Here is a 14,684-nt window from a genome sequence, read left to right on the forward strand (position 1 = left end):
CGCCCCTGCCATTCGCCCACCCCCCCGCCCCTGCCATTCGCCCACCCCCCCCGCCCCTGCCATTCGCCCACCCCCCGCCCCTGCCATTCGCCCGCCCCTGCCATTCGCCCACCCCCCCGCTCCCCCGCCCCTGCCATTCGCCCACCCCCCCGCCCCTGCCATTCGCCCACCCCCCCGCCCCCCCGCCCCTGCTATTCGCCCACCCCCCACGTCCCTGCCATTCGCCCCCCCCCCGCCCCTGCCATTCGCCCACCCCCCCGCCCCTGCCTTTCGCCCACCTCCCCGCCCCTGCCATTCGCCCACCTCCCCGCCCCTGCCATTCGCCCACCTCCCCACCCCTGCCATTCGCCCACCCCGCCATTCGCCCTCCCCCTCCGCCCCTGCCATTCGCCCACCCCCTCCATTCGCCCACCCCCTCCATTCGCCCACCTCCCCGCCCCTGCCATTCGCCCACCCCCCCCGCCCCTGCCATTCGCCCCCCCCCCCCCGCCCCTGCCATTCGCCCACCCCCCGCCCCTGCCATTCGCCCGCCCCTGCCATTCGCCCACCCCCCCGCTCCCCCGCCCCTGCCATTCGCCCACCCCCCCGCCCCTGCCATTCGCCCACCCCCCCGCCCCCCCGCCCCTGCCATTCGCCCACCCCCCCCGCCCCTGCCATTCGCCCACCCCCCCCGCCCCTGCCATTCGCCCACCCCCCGCCCCTGCCATTCGCCCGCCCCTGCCATTCGCCCACCCCCCCGCTCCCCCGCCCCTGCCATTCGCCCACCCCCCCGCCCCTGCCATTCGCCCACCCCCCCGCCCCCCCGCCCCTGCCATTCGCCCACCCCCCCGCCCCCCCGCCCCTGCTATTCGCCCACCCCCCACGTCCCTGCCATTCGCCCCCCCCCCGCCCCTGCCATTCGCCCACCCCCCCCAACCCTGCCATTCGCCCACCTCCCCGCCCCTGCCATTCGCCCACCTCCCCACCCCTGCCATTCGCCCACCCCGCCATTCGCCCTCCCCCTCCGCCCCTGCCATTCGCCCACCCCCTCCATTCGCCCACCCCTCCATTCGCCCCACCCCCCCCGCCCCTGCCATTCGCCCCACCCCCCCCGCCCCTGCCATTCACCCACCTCCCCGCCCCTGCCATTTGCCCACCTCCCCGCCCCTGCCATTCGCCCACCCCGCCATTCGCCCACCCCCCCGCCCCTGCCATTCGCCCACCCCCCCGCCCCTGCCATTCGCCCACCCCCCGCCCCTGCCATTCGCCCACCCCCCTGCCCCTGCCATTCGCCCACCCCCCTGCCCCTGCCATTCGCCCACCCCCCCCACCCTGCCATTCGCCCACCCCCCCTGCCATTCGCCCACCCCCCCTGCCATTCGCCCACCCCCCCTGCCATTCGCCCACCCCCCCTGCCATTTGCCCACCCCCCCCGCCCCTGCCATTTGCCCACCCCCCCCGCCCCTGCCATTCGCCCACCCCCCCCGCCCTGCCATTCGCCCACCCCCCCCGCCCCTGCCATTCGCCCACCCCCCCCCCCGCCCCTGTCATTCTTAACTGGTCCCTGAATGTTAGTGATGTAAGAGTGTGTGTGTGTCTGTAAATATAAATGTATAAAGTGCCCAAAGTGTATACAGCTCTATATATATATGGAAAAAAGAACAAAAAAGAAACAGGCGCACACCTAGTGCATTACCACAATAAAATTGTATTGAATGAACATAAAATCTGACAAATGGCCACTCACAAGAATACAGCAAATAAAAGCGTGTATGAGATAGGCTCTCATGTGCCTTGCAGCTCTATCACCAGCATCCGTCCGCAGTCAGTGGCGTCGTCACGTGGATCACCTTCGTGAACCGGAACCGGAAGAGGGATCTTTCACCTTTAGTGCTTCATACCATTAGTCCCTCCGGGAAACAGGCACCTCAGATATATAATGTATAAGGTAGCAGGCCGGGAGAGCAGCACACGGGAGCCAAGAGTTCTCAGTCTATCTGCATCAATGTTTGTGGGCAAATGGCGGCCGGATTCTAGCCACGCCCTACGCGTTTCGTCATCAAATGGCGACTTCTTCAGGGGATCTGAAGAAGTCGCCATTTGATGACGAAACGCGTAGGGCGTGGCTAGAATCCGGCCGCCATTTGCCCACAAACATTGATGCAGATAGACTGAGAACTCTTGGCTCCCGTGTGCTGCTCTCCCGGCCTGCTACCTTATACATTATATATCTGAGGTGCCTGTTTCCCGGAGGGACTAATGGTATGAAGCACTAAAGGTGAAAGATCCCTCTTCCGGTTCCGGTTCACGAAGGTGATCCACGTGACGACGCCACTGACTGCGGACGGATGCTGGTGATAGGCTCTCATGTGCCTTGCAGCTCTATCTCATACACGCTTTTATTTGCTGTATTCTTGTGAGTGGCCATTTGTCAGATTTTATGTTCATTCAATACAATTTTATTGTGGTAATGCACTAGGTGTGCGCCTGTTTCTTTTTTGTTCTTTTTTCCAGATATCACTAGGGACTGGTGATCCCTTTGGAACGGGCTGCAAGAAACCAAAGACATTTCCACTGGAACAGGACTTTATGTATTGAAGGTTTTTTATTATATATTTTCATCTTTTGACAATTTTTTCTATACATTTTTTATTAATAAATATATTTTTTACATTTTTTACATTTTTTCCTTTAGGGTTTTGTCAGGAGATTGTATTACTATTTTTAATTTTTATAAAGTTTTATCATAGTGTATTAGCCCTATCTAGCTGCCCCTTCAAGCCTATCTAATTAGCTATTGTCTCTCCTACTAATATCTATAATTAACTGGTTATTTAGCGGCGCTACTTCATATTGTTTTTTTGTTATATATATATATATATATATATATATATATATATATATATATTAGCACACACAAACCCAGCAAGCTCAAACGCCCACTCCCACCTAATCTTGACTATATGCAATGTTACATAGAGTGCCACTGGGCTGTGGCAAGTGAATATAACAAACGACAGGGGGTGCTCAGTGCTACATGCAAATGACAAAACATACATGGTAATAATTACAAGAAATAATGCTTCAGTACTAATAATAATGCTAATACTAATAATAATAAAATATGTTTTTAAGTTAGATATTTTGGCCAAAGCATCATAAGCCTGCACACCAAACCGTCAAGGTAAACCATAATAAGTGCAAGTCCTACACTACACTGCATTTGTTCCCTATACCTCTGTATGAGGGGGAAGAACCATAATAGATTCCTTACCTGCAGCAAGATGAGAAGATCCACCATTAAAAAGGGGGAGTTGACATGAGCTCTGGGGGAGGTGCCACAACCTCCATACAACTGATACCAGTCAGAAATTAATTAACACACAAACCCAGCAAGCTCAAACGCCCACTCCCACCTAATCTTGACTATATGCAATGTCACATAGAGTGCAACTGGGCTGTGGCACATGAATATAACAAACGACAGGGGGTGCCCAGTGCTACGTCCAAATGACAAAACATACATGGTTATAATTACAAGAAATAATGCTTCAGTACTAATAATATACTAATGTACTAATGTACTAATAATATATATGTTTATTAATCATTAATCATTCTTTCTACAATATATATATATATTGTAGAAAGAATGATTAATGATTAATAAACATTAACGATTTTTATTTGAATAGTACATGTGCAGACTTTTTGATGACAGAAAATATTTTGATTATAAACGTACTAAAAAAAACTGATAGAAAAATGTACCACATTTTTTTTCTTGGTTTTTTGGAAAGCAAATTTATCGATGATATCATCAAACGATAAACTATGAAGCTTATCGCTTTCTATGCGCAAAATGCTAAGCGCAGAAAGCTTTTCTTGCCTCATGATCGCCATTGTGTTCACTGTTGCCCATTTTTTCTTTACATGACATACTGTAGGTTGCTTTTAACATACATTCAACTTTTATTACTAAAGATTCAAACTACTATTGATTTTATTCTTATTTATTTATTAATAATATTATAATTATAATCATTTATATTATATTATTAATAATATTTATTAACAGACCCTTGGGATTTTTGGGGCCCCTCAAATATATTATAGGAATTTGGGGGGGTGGGGGAATGTTCTTTGTATTTGGAGGCCCCTCAAATTGTGAGGCCATAAGCAACAGTGGTCAACTCTAGTCCTCAAGGGCCACCAACAGGTCAGGTTTAAAGGATATCCCTGCTTCAGCACAGGTGGTGCAGTGAGAATCACTGAGCCACTGATTTTGCCATGTGCGCTGAAGCAGGGATATTTCTAATACCTGCCCTGTTGGGGGCCCCTGAGGACTGGAGTTGACCACCCCTGTCCTAAGCTCTAGTTTATTTAGCTGATACGTAAATCCACCACTCAGTACAACTCATGATAAATACTTATTGTGGGGCTACATAAAGATAGCAGCATATGGGGCTTTTCATTTTTTTTTTAATAACTCGACCCATGTCATTTTGTGTCTAAGAATATTGCTGGGTGCTGGGTGCTGGGTGCTGGGTGCTGTGTTTTCCCCCGGACCTGCACTAGCTTTGCACCAAGGATAGGTTGATTCATCACATTGGTATACCTCAGTTACAGTTTAGACAGGGTTGGCCAACTCCAGTCCTCAAGACCCACCAACAGGTGAGGTTTTAATGATAACTCTGCTTTAGCCCAGGTGGCCCAATCAATGACTGAACCACCTGTGCTGAAGCAGGGATATCCTTAAAGCTTGACCTGCTGGTGGGACTTAAGAACTGGGGTTTGTCAGCCCTGTTGGCCAAACCTTTAGACTGTAAAGGTTTCAGTCATACATGTGGAAGCTACTGTATACTGTATATGCATTGCTATTCAGCATATACTGTTCTTTCTTAGCACATATACACACATAATAGCATTATATGTTAGAAGCTGCAGAGAAAGTGTTGTAGCGATTTGCTTTCACTTAATGGCACTTCTTAAGTGCTGCTTGTCATAGGCAAGGGATACTATCTGCTGGATGCTAATGCTTTGGTTGCACAAACCAGGAAACATAGGCTGAGGTTTCCTTTTCATCCTTTTAATGATGCAAGATACAAGAATAAGTGCAGTTGGAGATTCTAGTTGTGTGTAGAAATCCGGATTAAAAAGACTGGCGTGTGAGAACTGTGCTACTGAAGCCAGCCTTGTTTAGCTCTGATTTGACACCAAGCCAAAGTCTGTGAACAGCTCCCAAGGTTGGGTAGGTGCATGCATGATAATGTAACGCAATTCCAGCAGAGGGACTGAAATCTGAGCCCTTGCAAGAAGTTTACTGCCGCGAGCTCGCAGTCTGAGCTGCTGCAGGTAACTTAAACCTCAGCTGGGACTACTGCAGGACCCACTTCTGCATCAGGAGCCCCAACTCTGCAAGGAGGAGAGGTCACTGAAGAGGGGACTGCAAGGTTACTCCAACCTGGTCATCCAAGGAACAGAGAATCAAGGTAATAACCCCGGGCAGCGCCGTGTTCAGTTTTGGTCACCTGTATGCGGGCTTCTTATGCTTTGCAAATCTTGACATGACAGACTCCGAATTGTGTGCAGGTGTGAGTAATATGAGTAGTGTAGATCGGGTGTGATTATGAGAGAAACCCCATAATGGAGACGGCAGTAAATGTAATGTAAGTGCTGGGTGTAGGGCGTGTGCATGCTGACAGCAACCATTGCCTGTGGTAACTGCGTCAGTCGTTTCACTTTCCTTTGACCCCCCCCACCAAGGTCACCTACAGCAATGGTGCCACACAGCCAAAAACGTAAAGGAATCCTCTCCTGCAAACCAATGTTGACTTCATATTATTATTAAAATATGACATTTGGGTGGTATCCTGTTGATCAAGGGCGTCAATGTGTTGACAGAAGCTTGATCACGCCTCCACCAACTTATAGAGATAAGCCACTGGTCTGTCCAACAATTAGGTCCTCTCCTTCTGTGGACACGTAAGGCAGGAGATGGGCTCCTGACTCAGACTGAAACAATGCAGACAATGTCCCTGGCTGTTGTCACATGTGATCTAAAGGTGACACTTATGTTAAACAGGTGTCACTGCTTTCACACTGACGTGGAGCGACTTATAAAAGCACCAGTGCAGTAGAGCAACTGGATGAGTATTAATACGTTCACTAATCTCCTCTAAAAATACTAGCCTTCCTGGGATGTAATAGATGTCCATCTGTCGTCAGCCTCAGACCTCCCCCTCGGTGTCTTGCTGTTGATGTTCCTGGTTTCAGAGGATGACTTGTGCCCTATAAGGTGTGCGATGAAACCCCAACAGCAGAGACCAGAGCAGCCAGTGTAAAGAGGTGAGGGAGGAGAAGAGCTGAGAGGCAGATCACCCAGCTGTTTGCTCGGGCTGGCTGTCTGAACAGGCGGCTCCATAGGACTGGAGTTGATTTAGCTGCTGCTTGGGATACTACATACAACCAGCCACTGGGATCTCTTGAGTAGAAAAGCCATGGCTCTACCGGGCTCAGTAGGTAAGAACACACAAGTCATTTACTGCTTTAGCACAGCTTGATAAAGGGCTGCTAGAGCTAGGATAAACCAAACTGAGCAGCTCAATGACTGTGATTCTGAGCCTCACTAATGAGAACAATTGAAAAATATATTTAATCCAAAATAATGCCAATAATGGAATATATTTTTTTATTAGGATTATAGCATTTAAATTGTGGATTACAACTTTTATATTGGATGCTGGGAGAAAGGTCTATTGTTATTAGAATTGTTTTATCTTGCTGCTATCCTACTGTCCATAGCTATTTATTTATAAAATGTTTTACCAGGAAGTAATACATTGAGAGTTACCTCTCTTTTTCAAGTATGTCCTGGGTACAGAGTTAAGATGACAAATAATACATGGTTAGAAATACAGTTACATAAGTGAGCAGGGTATACATTATATACAAGATATTGCATGCACAGTTAAAGAAAATATATATTGTAGGCGTTAGTAACAGTTACAGACCAGATTAAAAAGTGAGTCAGCCTTAGTTTTGAAAGAACTTAAACTGGTGGTGGATGTGAGAGTCTCTGGTAGGTTGTTCCAGTTTTTGGGGTACACGGTAAGAGAAGGAGGAGCGGCCGGATACTTTGTTGAGCCTTGGGACCTTTTGGAGTCAGATCTCAGATGATAAGTGCTGCATGTGGTAGGGGTGAGGAGCTTGTTCAGAAGATGGGCAGCTTGCCCAGAAAATATTAGCTATGGATGTTCTAGTACCACTCATGGTGAAGTCATTGGCAAAACTCTATCATCTATTCCCAGTTTTAGGGAAAGTGGGGAACCTAATCCCCTTTTCTGCCACAAGGGCCTGCAGTGCTTTTGCAGTGGTTGCGGGTCTCTCTTATTATATAAGGAATAATACATTTTTTTTCTGGTGAATTATACATCATATAAGCTAAATATATTATTTCTGTGTGTATTTATACTTGATGTATTCTTGCTATATTTAGTTATTTCAGTAACACAAACCGCTTCGTCAATTCGAGCTGCGCTGAGTTGTTCCTCATTCATTTCCTGTCATCGATGTTCACATTTCTAAAACATTTCCTGTAAAAATGTTGTGTCACAGTTGGGCAAGAATGAATTCTAAAGAACAATACACTGCAGATCATGTCAAAAAAATCAACAACAAGCTCAATTTAGCTTCCATCAAACCATATACATTTACTGGAGACTTGATTACTGTATGAGTCCTTTAATAGAGCTGAGATGTGCGTATAAAGATGTACTTTTAAGCAGAGCAAATAATTCCCAACCACTGAGAAAAGTGTGGTCATACTGCACTATAATGGCAGAGGGGCATGTCGAGCATCCCCAACCTTGGGAAATTGCCAGTAGCTTCCCTCGCGTGACTTATGTGCTAGAACCTACATGAAAGTGGTTTAATTTGCATCGCTGGGACTTTGCTCACCTTTCGAGTTTATTATCTGACTGCCAGGTCAAAAGTAGATTTACATGACCTGTCTTGTACACCAGATCCTTGTGCATTATGTTACGGTGCTGGAGGAATTACCCGCGATGATGCCAAGTCATTTCACAGTGCTGAGTCCATGCATGTGAGGAAAAATCGAGCCTGTCTTTTAAGAGGCAGTCCTAGTAGCACTTATTAAAACAAATATATATATATATTTTTTTTATGTGCAGCCTTGAAAAACTAATTACCTAAGCTGCTGATCGATTTTGTTCTCCCGTGATCGATCAGCAAAGATCCTGCTTCCCAGGGTTGACTTAATGGCTGCCTTTCAGTTTCAAATCAATCCTTCAGTCAGTGTAACTCAGCAGCTACAATGTATTCTTATATTACTAAGGTAACGTTATCTATCGTTACCATTTGCAGCTCAAACTGCTGGGAATATTGGCAACAAATGATCACAAACAGGAACGTGTTGCAAACATCTTGCACTGCTGGGGAGGTGGGCTAAAGCCTGCTATAGAAATCAAAGGATGCTCAGTATATTAAAATGGCATCGAGTTGAATAAAAAAAAATGTAGTAAGTATTATCTAATACTACAGAACTGATTTATTAAAATTAAAAAAAAAACACATGTAGGATATTGCTTGGATTGCACCTTTAAAATGTTAGATTGTAACTATATATATATATTTTTTTTTTTATAGAAAAAATGTCTTGGCCCCCAAATCAGGAGAGCTGCTAGTCATATCATCTTAAAATGGCATGTTCTATGTTCTATGCCAGGGATGGCCAACTCCAGTCCTCAAGGGCCAGCAACAGGTCAGGTTTTCAGGATATCCCTGCTTCAGCACAGCTGACTCAATCACTGGCTCAGCCATTATGAAGTGAACCCTGGGAAGCCGGATCTTTGCTGATCGATCACGGGAGAACGAATCGATTGGCAGGGATATCCTGAAAACCTGACCTGTTGGTGGCCCTTGAGGACTGCAGTTGGCCACTCCTGTTCTATGTCATCAGGCAACGACAATAATCTTAAAATGCATGTTCCAATTTGTGGGAGTTTTATTTATTTTTTTGTTGGGTGGAGAAGGTCAGAAGGGCTTCTGGACTATTTTCTTAGCAATAAAATGATGACGGGTAAAACACCCTCCACCATACACCCCACATTCCCCATCTATTTTAAACATGGATCTGTCCCTGGAGCTTTTGCCTGCTGCATTACGCTGTATGACAAGTGTGGGAACCTGTTGAAGACATGGAGCTAAACCCATGGAGGATTCTGGGTCTTGGCACAAATGTCACATGGATACTTTGGTTCTCAAACTTCTGTTTCCAGTTACTTGTTGGCCGAGGTGATTTTAGCCGTCACAGATCTTTAGTTAGAGAGGGTTGGCAAGACTTGCCACTTGCTTGAGATGTTGGATACAAAGAAGAGAGAAAGATAATGATACATTCAATTATAAAATAAAAAGGCATTCACTTTATATATGGAACGCACGCCCTAAAAGACAAGCTGAGGCACAGGGGGAAAAAATAACCACTGACATTAGTGCAGGAAGAATATGTCTCTCTTTGTGCCAGTTTTGCTCCACATGGTCTTGATGGATAGACCCCAAAGAATCTTAAAGAATTGAAATGACACAGTTATGTATATGGCAGGAATATTCATTTCTAATGGGAGCGAGTGTTTTGAACATGAACTCCTGCTGCTTTTTGTCTACATTTCTAAATCTACATGACTTGATATCCAAAGATTCTAATGAGGATAGTAACATCTTCCCCCAAAAAGGCCTGTGAGTTCCATATGACCCAACTGGCGGTCTCCTAAAACACTAACAGTACAGTGCAAAGCGTTTCCTTCCACTTCCAAACCCTGAGAGGATTTTATTATCTTGGTATGGAAAGTTCATGATGGACCATACTTGGATGCAACCAGTCTGATGTAGACAAGGTCTGTGGCCATATTCCTCAAAGTCACACGCATCAAATATATGGGGTCGAAAATAAAGAGAAGACTCTAGCACAGTGGTTTCCAACCTTTTTTTGGTGAAGGAACCCTAATGAAATTCTGAGGAACCCCAACCCTCTCTAACAGCGGGTCTGAGATCAGATGCATTGGAAAAAATTTCAGTATTTGGTACAATTTTCGAATGACCTTAACATTTCAGGGAATCCTTTAGGGATGCCTGGGGAACCCTGTTGAAAAACACTGCTCTAACATGTAAAACATAGTGTCACATTGCTGATGTTTGTTAAATAGTTTAGGATTAAATATATTTTAAAATTAAGGGCCAAAACGCATAACACGTGCGACATACTGTATAATATATTACTGGGCTATACCTATAGTATCATACCTAAAAGAAATAAGAAAGCATAGGGTAACTGCAAGAAAATGAATATTGGTATTAACTCTTTACCACTTTGTCCTCTAGACTGTAAGCTCTCATGAGCAGAGCCCTCCTTACCTGTTTGTATCTGTTTGTGCATGTATGTCCTCACCTGTATGCAACTGTTAATGTAATGTACATAATTCTGCACTCCATTGTACCCCGCTGTGGAATAATTTGGCGCTTCACAAAGGAACGATAATAATAATAATCCCTCCTAAGACTTTTCCTGTTTGTTTCCCTCTCTAGGAGAGATGCCGAGACACTTCCCGCGTTTGAATATCTCCGAGGTGGATGAGCAGGTGCGGCTTCTGGCCGAGAAGGTATTTGCCAAAGTTCTTCGGGAAGAAGACAGCAAAGATGCCTTCTCATTATTCACTGTTCCCGAGGACTGTCCCATTGGACAGAAGGAAGCCAAGGAAAGGGAACTGGAGAGAGAAATTGCGGAGCAGAAATCTGCAGAGACAGTTAAAAGGTTAGTGCACGCAACATTTCCCAAAGCAATGGAAGGATTTACAATTTGACCCATACATATTATGTTTAACATGCCTAATGTAGATATGCGCCATACTGTCTGTCTTTCGAACACAGGGGTGATCAACTTCAGCCCTCATCCCCTCCCCTAACAGGTCAGGTTTTTAGGATTTCACAGCTTCAGCATAGGTGGCTCAATCAGAGGCTCAGTCTTCGACTGAGCCTCTGATTGAGCCACCTGTGCTGAAGCTGGGGTATCCTGAAAACCTGACTTTTTTGGGTGGGGGGCTTGAGGACTGGAGTTGAGCATCTCTGTTCTAACATACTTGGATGTTACGGTATCAATGTGCAACCCAAATGTTAAATGGGAGTCAAACCATATGCCCAGATATTTAAAACTAGTGACAGGGTCTAGAATGATTTTAGAGTTGGTTCTGATCTGTAGCTCCATCATTAGTAGCTTTAGACATTTAGTTTTGGTCCCAGATACCATTGTTACAGTCTTGTCAATGTTTATAAACAGTTTGTTTGGGAAATCCAGTTTTGAAGTCTCGAAAAGTCAGATTGAAGTACGTGTCCAAGGTCGGAGAGGCTAGGGCTATGTGCATATATGATTGCGTTATCCACATACATGTGTTTTGAAGCTCTCTTACAAGCTGTAGGCAGATCATTGATGAACACTGAGAAGAGTAGGGGCCCAGAGCAGAGCCTTGCGGGACACCACAGCTGAAATCCAAGGGGTTGGAGTTAGACACATGTTGGGATCTACTGTACCTGATAGGTAGTAATGTAAAGCATGTTCCCCTATTCCAAAGCACTGGAGTTTGTTTAGATAACATGGTCAACAGTGTCAAAAGCCTTTGCAAAATCTGGGAATATTGCACCATCTAACAGCCAAGACCTGCACAGTAATTCTTCTGAAGCATATACAGTGACGGACAAACTTTTTACAGATGTATGAAAATAAAATCTGTTTAGGTCGTCTGGCGATTTTTCCTGTTACCTGGAGGGACTGTTGGTGTTTTGGATTTGTCTGTGTTCACTTTTAATACACATTTATTTGTCACAGAGGATTTTTCATGAGGGTGTTTGCACCTCATTCTGTTTTTGCTATCTAACATACTTAGAGCTGCATTCCTCTTACGCCAGACAACATTTATAGACGGTTGCTCAAAAGAGCGATGTGTTAGCGTTCCCCACACTGTATTATGTCGCTTGTTGCACTCTGTGCTGCCCCAATACTGTATCAAGATTGAACGTGGCAACACCATGCAGAATATCAAAATTCTGCCTAATAAACTGTAGTGGGCTTAAAAAAAAAAAGAAGCTAACTTTAGCTAAATTTGAGGCATGTTTCACTGAATATTACCTGGCAAAATATTTGGTGCAGAAGGCTAAGTCCATAGTGAATTTAGCCGTGCGGAGGCGCGCTGAGGCTGAGGGAAAGCTGGTGCTTTCCCTGGCCTTAGACCGCACGCCGTCCGGGGGCGTGTCGGGGGGGGGGGGGGCTGTGACGTCACGGATCTGGTTCACCCTCATTGGGCGAACTGCTCACGTGACCGGCCCTGCACTCTGGCGAGCACAGAAACTAAAATTTTCTTAAGACGCACTTAAGCTTGCGGAAGCGTGCGCGAGCCCCTGCTAAAGCCGCTCTCATTGCGGCTGCAGGGGCTCACTGCCGAGCAGCAGTGCGCTTCAGCACGGGTCAGCGCCTAAGACAAAAATGACAAGATGCACAGACATTGCTACACACTATGTAATTTATTCATCAAGTAGCTCCACCCTTCTATTTAAGCAGTGTTTTTATATTACCACTGCTCGCACAAGCAGACAAAAATGAACACAATGCACATTGATACTTTGACATTGAGACATTTTTTAATGTTTCCTTTTAAAAACACTCTGGGTACTTTATACACGTGCCAACATCTCGTTATAGCCAATTGCTGTAAAAAGTAAAACAATGTAGACACACTTGTTGAGGCATACATTGTATTTTCAGTATGCAGCTGCTCCTTAGCAGTGTGATTGCATTAAGAAACTTGGGACAATGATCCTGTTAGAGACTTGTGCTTACTAGAATTCAAAAATAATTTTAACAGCGAAGCTACAGGGTTTGAACTTTGAATTGTCCATCAATCTATAACCATGCATTAGGAAAATATAAACTATGGCATTTTGTTGACACAATCCTCCGGCAAGAACTACAGTATCCCAAATTAGAAGTGTTGAAACAACATGTCAAGTCTGGATTGCAGCTATGGGAGGGATACGTGGTAGTCAGTCAGACACAGGGAATAAATGACCTCTTCTGTAAGTGGGTGATAGTATAGATGTTTTTATCGCATCATGTTTCACGTATTGTGTGAATGAAAAGCAACACAACTGTATTTCCATTTCAGTGGAGCAGCAGATTAAAAGTGTAGCAGCTGAAACAATATTATACCACGTTACTGTTGTGTGTGGGGTGTATTGAACCTTCTATCTTGCATCATGGAAACATTACAGTACACAATAGGTTTTCAAGGATATTTGGAAGGAAGAAAAAGACACTGGTGCTTTTGCCATCTACGCCACAACATCATCAGTGTATCATTGGTCAAAAAAAAGGGCATTTCAGCATCCGAAATCCAGTAAAAGATTCAATGCACTGACAGTTTATACATTGGTATAATTGTAATGTGAGAGTAGGTGAGGATTCGACAGCCGTCTTAACCTTATTAAAGGGATTATTTCCAGTCTTCCACGCCCTTGTGCAGGATTTACAATAATATTTCTCTGCTGCTGCTGAGAAACTTCTATGTTGCAGGCATTGTCTGCCCCCCAAAAATGTTAGGCCTCTATAATCCCTACCATTTATTGTGAACCAGACAAGAACTGTGTTGGGCGAGGTATTGAATTTTCTTATTTGCATACTCTGACAATGACATGTGTGAGGAATATTTGCCTCTCTTGCACACGTTGTAGATCTGCGGTTGACATTTTGTTTAGTTTGTCACAATAATAACTGCCACTACCCAGTGCCTTAGATTGTGGATACACTTTGAAGTCCGATGGTTCTGTAATGCTTAATATTATCACCAGTGAGCTTAGTTTCCAAGAATGGCAAGTACTGTAGCAATTGTAATAATTATGCCTACGGCATTTTTATTTGGCCATGTGGCTTTTGCCTATTTTCTCTCTGTGTGCTGTGTTTCTATGAGTCCCTGGATGAGTCTGCAGTGCGCCGTGCTTTCCGACTTCGTGACACACCTGTAGTTTATCAGAACACGTGATAGATTGCCAGATAATAGATAAAGCTGGGATGGGAAAGCAAGGGGGCCGTGGGAATGAGAACACACACTATTGAGATGAGCAATGTATAATAACAGAGCTTCCTTGCGAACTGATTAATTAAAAACAAAAGTTGTTCATAGTAATTAGTTTATAATGTTCACCTGTCCCTAGGTAACTTGCAGCGATTGCTTATTGTAAGGGGTCAGCTGGGTTCAATGGAAGCACTACCACAGAGGCGGCCAACTCCATCCTCAAGGGCCACCAACAGGCTATTTGGGATATCCCTGCTTCAGCACAGGTGGCTCAATCAGTGGCTCAGTCATTGACTGAGGTTGACACAGGTGGCTCATTGACTGAGCCACCTGTGCTGAAGCAGGGATATCCGTGATACCTTAACTGTTGGTGGCCCTTTGGACTGGAGTTGGCCACCCCTGCTCTACCATCTAGACAGCCATAAGAAAAACATTCACACCCCTAAAGGTGGCCTTTAGCAACCCTGGATTACTATAAATGGTTGCAAAAAAAGGCTATTCAATACAATCCCTCCTGCCCCTTCCTTCTTGGCACTAATTTTTGGTTTACCACTGTGTTCTTAGCACAAG

The 14,684-nt window shown here is 45.3% G+C and overlaps 1 protein-coding gene across 6 annotated transcripts in view; it reads left to right on the forward strand.

Moving 5' to 3' along the window:
- AMPD3 (adenosine monophosphate deaminase 3) overlaps positions 1-14,684 on the forward strand; it is a 70,484-nt gene that overhangs the window by 18,749 nt on the left and 37,051 nt on the right. For 4 of the 6 annotated variants that reach the window (XM_075567094.1, XM_075567090.1, XM_075567092.1 and 1 more), the window contains one exon: positions 10,582-10,807. In XM_075567094.1, the coding sequence (XP_075423209.1) occupies positions 10,587-10,807 (221 nt within the window). In that variant the 5' untranslated portion in view covers positions 10,582-10,586. Of the gene's footprint in view, positions 1-5,138; positions 5,472-5,968; positions 6,502-10,581; positions 10,808-14,684 lie in introns of those variants that run through there. The other 2 variants (XM_075567091.1, XM_075567089.1) reach the window with 2 other exon arrangements.

The sequence above is a fragment of the Ascaphus truei genome, chromosome 12, assembly GCF_040206685.1.
Source record: "Ascaphus truei isolate aAscTru1 chromosome 12, aAscTru1.hap1, whole genome shotgun sequence".
Taxonomy (NCBI): domain Eukaryota; kingdom Metazoa; phylum Chordata; class Amphibia; order Anura; family Ascaphidae; genus Ascaphus; species Ascaphus truei.